The 7,446-nt window shown below is 41.8% G+C and overlaps 3 protein-coding genes across 4 annotated transcripts in view; 1 reads left to right on the plus strand and 2 right to left on the minus strand.

The window, feature by feature from the left end:
- Positions 1-1,872, minus strand: part of pip4p1a (phosphatidylinositol-4,5-bisphosphate 4-phosphatase 1a) — an 18,014-nt gene extending 16,142 nt beyond the window's left edge. The window contains exons 1-2 of the mRNA XM_014013058.1: positions 1,619-1,872; positions 549-742 (exon numbers count right to left, since the gene is read on the minus strand). Of these exons, the coding sequence (XP_013868512.1) occupies positions 549-742; positions 1,619-1,736 (312 nt within the window). The 5' untranslated portion in view covers positions 1,737-1,872. The remainder of the gene's footprint in view (positions 1-548; positions 743-1,618) is intronic.
- Positions 1,873-2,084: 212 nt separating this feature from the next.
- dnaaf6 (dynein axonemal assembly factor 6) lies at positions 2,085-4,292 on the minus strand. 2 transcript variants are annotated; one of them, XM_014013060.1, is made up of 6 exons: positions 4,032-4,292; positions 3,849-3,915; positions 3,673-3,778; positions 3,453-3,549; positions 2,740-2,825; positions 2,085-2,526 (listed from the first exon to the last, which is right to left on the minus strand). In XM_014013060.1, the coding sequence occupies exons 1-6, from the start codon at positions 4,125-4,127 to the stop codon at positions 2,397-2,399; spliced, it is 582 nt and encodes a 193-aa protein (XP_013868514.1). In that variant the 5' UTR covers positions 4,128-4,292; the 3' UTR covers positions 2,085-2,396. The 2 variants fall into 2 exon arrangements, with proteins under 2 accessions (XP_013868514.1, XP_013868513.1); XM_014013059.1 differs by having other exon boundaries at positions 3,849-3,918; positions 4,032-4,284.
- A 1,057-nt stretch (positions 4,293-5,349) lies between these two features.
- Positions 5,350-6,246, plus strand: LOC106520804 (apolipoprotein O). Its single transcript, XM_014013061.1, has one exon. It carries the CDS (start codon positions 5,434-5,436, stop codon positions 6,043-6,045), a length of 612 nt encoding a protein of 203 aa, XP_013868515.1. The 5' UTR covers positions 5,350-5,433; the 3' UTR covers positions 6,046-6,246.
- The last annotated feature ends 1,200 nt before the right edge of the window (positions 6,247-7,446 follow it).

A 7,446-nucleotide genomic window follows, 5' to 3' on the forward strand; every position in this document is an offset into this window, starting at 1 on the left:
TTAGCAATTTACTGTTTCTATGGATTATGTATGTACAGTATCTGCTGCTGCTATTACACCTGAATTTCCCCACGGGGGACAAAAAAGGCTGTTTCTATTCTAGCAGTTAAAACAAACATGGTTTTATGAACAAAGGAAAATAGATCAAACTTTAAGAAAAAAAAATCCTCATTAGCGTTACGGGTTAGGATGAATTAAATAGAGGAGATCCAGAAAATAAAGATCAGCCAACAGGAGAGAATCATACTGGCAGGTGGACCCAGTCTGTCCAGAAAGTTACAACCATTCATCTATCAGCCATATACTTGTCATGTAACAGATATTTTCTAAAAAATGCCTAATGGCAMACTGATTTTTACCACTGAGCCTAGAGCATAGATACTAATGTGTTTGCATCAACAGCTATCAGGTTTATAAATCTGCGATAAAGTGAAATTAATAATGAATTTTTGCAGCAGAGATTGTTTTGCTTTTAGCCTYGCCGTTTCTATTTTACTCATTCGAGGCTTCTGCACATTTCTATCAACAGGTTGTCCCCGGGAACTCACCGTAGCTTCGTTGCAAACGCCACACTTCACCACATGCTGGTGCGTCTTGCCCTCCACCGAGATGAGGCTCTGACACACCCTGCAGCTGATAACGGGTGCATTCCCACTCTCCGGGGAGGTGAGAGGGGACAACGGCGGAGGGTCCTCTCCTAGGAGCACAGAGGGCTGACTGGAGCTGGGAAAGGGGGGGAAGCCTGAACGGGACGGAGAGAAAATAATACAGAATATGACAGGAGCGAAGTGACAAATGTGGAATTGTTTAGGGTCACAAGGGGGGCAACGGTTTGGAGAAAAAGACTCAATTCTCATGGCAAATAACCTATTAAAGCAAACAAGTTAATAAGATTTGGTGTGGAGCTCCGCAGAAAGGAGCTTTATAAGAAAAACACTCGTGGAATGCAGATCAGGGTTGGTTTCAACATGAGAGTCTCAGTATTTGAGTTAAACCACAACGTGTGGGACAGCTTAATCTACAAATCTTTATCCACATGAAAAGCTGTCTGCTCTGCTGCTTGTGCTTAGGGAGGGCTGTGTGAGGGGGAAACACAGAACTGAAGCTAATCTCTCAAGCAATTTAACGCGATCTTATCACTGGTCGCATCTCTTGCAGCATCCCTCGCAGCATCCGTAGTGACTTTCTTTCCAACATATGTCAATCAAATCAAGTGCTTCGGATGCCAAACCTTATACTTGTCTAACCTGTTRCAGCACTAAGCACAAATACACACTAAAAGCATATAGTTTGATAATACTGACAGCTGCGTAAGCAAAGCCTTTAGTTTTGTCGGGCGCTAATAGCTAATTCTACGGCTGCTAGCATTAGCACGTTAGCATAGCTAAGCTTCAACTAATGTGGTGCTGCTAAATTTCCCAACTGGGTGTGTTTATGAGTAAATATCAAACGTATTTACATAATATTCTGCTGAGGTACACCCAAAACACGCTGACATCATGCCCCCGACACAGCGGAGCTAGCAGGCTAAAGAGAGTGTCCAGTCAGTGGAGGCTAGCTAGCTCAGGCTGGGGTCGGATCGGGATGAGAGAGAGACTCCAGCATTGATGGTACTCACTCTGGGGTTTGTTGGGCACGCCGTACGGCCCCGAGCCGGGAGAAAGTCCGCCGTTACCGCTGCCGAGAGCGCCGTCTCCCAAATCCGACAGCAACGGGGACCTCTCGCCGTCCGCCATACCGAGAGAGAGAGAGGCGTAGGAGGAGGGAGAGAGGAGCGGTTTGCAGACCGACACCGTTGTTGTATTGTTGTGTCGGAAACGAAGGGGTGGAGTCACGTGACCACACCACCCATCAACCGGCTGCTGCGGTAACTGTGCCCCGCGGGGGGGTGCCGCACTAATGCTCCCTTAAGTGAAAACATTAGATATGATATTATCATGTTTGTGCTTGTAGTCTGCAGAAAACTGAAACATGAATTACTGCCCAACCCAGAAGATAAACCAGCGCTGGGTCTAAATAACATGATAAAAAAATCAGTTTCAACTTTCATCCTCAGGCTTTTAAATGAGGCTGCATGATGCAAATAATGTGCAACTTGTTACAATCTATTTATTTAGGCTGAAAAAAAAAAACACTGCACAAACCAGGATATTCCAATGAGATACAGTATAATCAAAAACTTAGGTTATAGGGTCTCTTTACAAAACAATTCAGAGAAAAGCAAAAACAAAAAATGCAGCATGATGAATTCGCAAGGAATGCTTTCTGATCTATCAACGCTTCATGTAACTTTTATTTTAACCAGTGGCGTCACTAGGCCTATTTTAGGGGGGCTGGAGCAAGACAAAGCATGAACTTTAAACAGTTTTGTGTCATACGGCTTGTTTTTATCTCTCTCACTGCATGTTAATAAAGTCCATGGGTCTCTTCATCGGTAGCGTCACCTCCAGTTCCTCCTGCTCACTAAAGAAGCGTGCCTTGCCCTCTTGACTGTGAACGGAGTGAGGCAAATGGAGGCCCAGTTTGCTGAGGACAGGATAAAAGGCACGTTAACCAGACAAGGAGGGCACATGAAGTGTTTCAGAAGGATGTTAAGAGCTGAAAGGAACAGAAATCAAAGCTCAGKTCACAATAAGAATATTTGATCAAAGTGTAACGTCTGGAGGGCTGAGGAGCTGCTCTGTCATTAAATTAGCAAATATGAAAAAATTAAAAGCTTTTTCAGAGTTTTTCTCTTACTATTTTGTCGTCCGCAGGTCAAGGAACGTCTCTTTTACATCCAAGAAGACATCTGTTGCTTTTGTCTCTGGTAGCTTTATTTTCACCTGAGAAGATTGAAACTTTTGTTGGTGTTTTTGCAAAAGCCTAAGACTTTATGATCTGGTGTTTCCCAAATTTGGGGTCGGATTGGGTCCCAAAACATCAAGGTGGGGTCCTGAAAAGATTTTCATTAATCACATATTTTGCCTTAGTTGTTACAAAGGAGTGAGGTTAGTATATTTAAAATGGATAAATGTAGTATTAGAAATATTGTTACTAAGCCCATGTTTTGTGTGGGTCAAAAGCTGAAAAGTTTGGGAACCAGTGCACTTTGGTTCCCAAAGTTGGGCTTGGGACCCAATTATGGGTCATGAAGCACCTTGGATAATCTCCAGAAATCAGTTTAAAGAGTAATAAATCAATTGCTGATGTAATATTTTCCCTAATTATTACAAAAACAGAAAATAAGTCTAAAAAAGTATTTATATTTGTGTACAAGCTGTTTAGATTGTCAAAAAGCCTGTGTTTTTAAGGTTATTAATGAAGTTTGTGTACTCAGATTAGTAATATTTGGGGTCACAAGTTTTTGCCATGAATATTTTGTGGGTCAGAAGATAAAAAGTTTGGGAACCACCGATCTAGCCTCAAACACCTGAAAGTACAAAAATACCGTGTGATGTTTGTTAAATTACCAGCATGGCCTCGCAGCACATTGACGATGGGTCCTTCCTGCTCAAACCCAAGAACAGATCCTCAGGTTTCACGCTCTGCTTCAGGATAATTTCATATCTGCACACAGACAATAAATGCACCTCATAGACCAAGAATAAAAAAATAATGACTTTTTTGTCCCTTTGTTTTTAGCTCAGTGAGGGCCTGCCTTCATTTCAGTTCAGACTGTGTTTGTCTTACTCAGGCTGTGGTCGTGGGTCTGTCAGATCTTCATACTGGGAGCCTTCAGCCACCTCTTCCTCACTCCAGATGTCTTTGCTGCTCCTCTTTGAGTCGGCGCTGGACACTGAGAGTAAATGTGCTTCATCAAAATGGTGCTTCATTGTTAAGCAAACATTTACTGGAGAAACAGTCACCTTCTGCGTCATGTTTGGGTGGGTGACCGATGTGTCCAGGACCCATTTGTGCACAGGCGCTGACACTCTGCTGAAATGCAAGAATTCAAATATAGCAGCTTTTATCTCACTAAAACAAGCCAAGCACACAAAATAAAGCTGCTTTAATATTCATACACTGTCCTATGTGTGTGTAAATCTCACTTTCCAGTCTTCATCCTCTTCCTCCTCCTGTTGTTTGGATAACAGTTCAGACAGAGCCTCAAGGTTCAGGACCGATGACCCTCCAGCACACTCCATTCAGAAAACTTCACAATTACACTGAGGTTGAAAAATAAACTGCAGCAGGTGCAAATGAGATGTCTATGAAAGGTTACAGCCTGAAGACAAACGGCTAGCTAGCGTTAGCAGAACTGCTGCTGTGGGTTTGTTTCCCTCTCCATGGAGACGAGGAGGCGTTCTGGCTGTCATGGCAACGATGACGTCGAAAAGAAAATACGGAAGTTGGCAGCTGATTTACTGAAGTTTAGCTACAAAACGTGCTATCACGAGTGTAATAAACAATAATAAAAAAACACTTTGTTTGATTAATCAAACAAACACACAAATAAATAAATAAATAAATTACAGTGTAGCCAACCTATTTAAAGGTAAACTTGCCATATATGCTCCAAAAGGGAAAACTATAAATTTAGTTGCCTTAAATTTAAATATTATAAATTAATATGCAGAAAGCAATACTTCAGTAGGTAAAACTATAAGTATTTTACCAATAAAATTACTTTGGTAAAAGTTAAAGTCTCCTTTAGGATAAAGGTCTTAAAGTATCTGATATATTTTTGTACTTAAGTATTAAAAGTAAAAGTATTGGTTTAAAATGAGCAGTAATATTTTCTGTAAAAACATTAGGAGGTGATCTCCCTCCGAAAAAAAAAATGCAGAAATGACTACAGTATATCGTATTAAAATAATTTCTGTTCAATTTAGGATGCACTAGTCCAGCTGTTTCAGTTTATATACATATATCAAGGCTGCACAAAGCTTTTCCCCAAAATGAAAATCTATCTGAGGGCTGCGGCCAAATGGAAGAAGATAATTCATGAAATACAAATACTTCTTAAGTACAGTCCTTTTATTTTAATGTTTATGTCCTGCTGGAGTGTGACATGATCTGTTTGTGTACAAACTAATAAATTTTATATATTTATACTTCTCATTCAACCACAATTAAATTCACTCTATCTAGGAGGCACARTTTATATGGATAGTATTTATTTATTTTTTTACAATAACAAGCTGGGATGAAAACAAGCAAAAATTAAATAAAAGTAACGATTTTGTACTTCTTGCCTTTTTTCATGTAAAAAGTAAAGTACAGATTACTGTGTGAAAATAAGAAGTACAAGTAAAAAGTAGGCCGAAAAATAATTACTCAAGTAAAGTACATACATCTAAAGATTCTACCTAAGTACAGTAACAAAGTATTTGTACTTAATTACTTTACAACTCTGTTAATACGTTATTATAATAAAATAAAAGCAGCGACTTTCGTGATTTAGAGGCGGCGTCTTGAGGCGTGTCCCTTTACGGCCACCGTAGTAAATGAATGGCTTTTAGAGGAATCGGTCAAGGTGACAGTCAGCCAGCCATGCCGGGAGCTCCGCGTCTGCAGCCGTTCGCCGTCTTCGCGGCCGAACCGGCCGGTGACGGAGAACAAAAGGCCGCGACGTCGTTAAACCTGGACGAACTGTCCGTGTACGCCGCTCCGCAGCAGAACCTTCGACATGCGGAGCTCGAAGCGGGTCAGGTGGAGGAGCGTGTCGCCACCCTCAGGAAGCTAGCGGAGCCGTACACGTCTTGGTGTCAGGGCGCGTACGGACAAATCAAACCCAAAGTTCAGAACGTCGTCCAGTTCGGGAATGACACCTACGGCTACCTGCAGAACCCTCCCAAGGACTTTTACCCTCGGGCGGGAATCATCGGCTTCGCGGGAGTCCTCGGATTGTTTCTCGCCAGAGGCTCCAGGGTGAAGAAACTCCTGTACCCGGCGGGCTTCGTGGCCGTGGCGGCCTCCCTGTACTACCCGGAGCAGGCGGCCGCCGTCGCCAAGTCAACCGGAGACTCCGTTTACGAGTTCGCGGTGCAGGGCTACGCTTCAGTGGAAAAGATCCTGAAGTCCCAAAGCAAAGACAGAAACAAACCGGAAAATAAACCGTGAAGATGTCGGTTTGACTTCCTGACAGCTGAGCAATAATCTGCAGCTTATTCCCTGTTGATAAACAGGCTTTACCAGTGCCCTCTCTATGCACCAAGTTTAACTTGTTACTCAGGCCAGAACTTGACTGTATTTCCTCTGATCTGAATGTATATTTATGTAGGAGAGAATCTGTTTTAGAATAAAACTTGAGATTTGAACGATCTTGTTTGCAGCTCTTTGAGAAATGGATCCCAGATCAAGTGAAGTAAAATATGTTAAAAGTTTGGGTTAACTTATCTTGCAGTGTAAGTTTCAGACTTTGAGTAAGTTTAATGTTAAATTATACAATCATTAATCATCATTAGTTATTTGCGAGAAACTTTTCAATTTGTATACACATTATTGACTGTAGGGGTCACCCCGAGTGAAGAAACAAGATTTACTGCCTCGGAGAGGCAGTAAATCTTGTTTTACAGGAACTCTGTCACAAACTGAACTCCAGTTAGGCCATGACAGGTCATTCTAACCGTGGAAGAGAACCCCTCAGTTCTCTTAATCAGATAATGGACAGAACAATCTCTTCTGTTCGTGATTCATTTGTTGTTTAAGAATGTTTATGCATTTGTTAAATCATGACAATGAATGTCACAGGAAAAGTGGAACCACTTCTTTTCTTTTATCGTGCCTTAAGGATTAATAATCGTATAAAAAAATCACAGAGAATCTGATTATGTTTTCATGTAAATCACTGTTTTTATTTTACTGTGAACACAGTAATATAACTGGATTTTTCCTGAGAAAATCTTTCATTTATCTGGACTAACAGAACGGTTCAGAACTGATTATAAAACAGAAATGTTAATCATCATTAAATTTTTTGCAGTGATTTCTCGGTCTATCAGAAGAAAGCTGAAAAGAGGTTATATGCTGTTGAACAACCACAGAATTTTAACCTTGGGCTGGCACCGGCTGGCAAATCTTTATCTTCCTTTCTCTGACTCATCTCCAAGCCTGAGGGCGGAACCAAAGTTTATCCGTTTCTTTTACTAACCCGGACGGCTTTGAGCGACACACTCTTCTTCCTGATTCCAACCTAGGAARACAGCTGGGATTCTCTCCGGAGAAACCTGTTTGGCTTAAAGTCTGATCCCATGAGCTAATTAGGGAAGACTTCACAGCCAGGGACCCGGCACGCCTGTCGGTGGTCTCAACCTGAGGCTGAGCCTCATGAGTGTGTTTTTAACTCCCGAGGGGAGATTTTATTTTGTAAAGAGGAACCGGATACGGCTTGAATTTTTCTGGCTTGGACTGAAACAGACGAAAGTTACCTGGAAAAACACCTGTTTGCCAATGAAGCGAGCCGACATCAGTTCCCTGACTGATCAGAGGCGAGCCAGCTCCTGCCCCGAGGGTGCCTTAAGA

This window comes from Austrofundulus limnaeus, unplaced genomic scaffold (assembly GCF_001266775.1).
Source record: "Austrofundulus limnaeus strain Quisiro unplaced genomic scaffold, Austrofundulus_limnaeus-1.0 Scaffold97, whole genome shotgun sequence".
NCBI classification, from domain to species: Eukaryota; Metazoa; Chordata; class Actinopteri; order Cyprinodontiformes; family Rivulidae; genus Austrofundulus; species Austrofundulus limnaeus.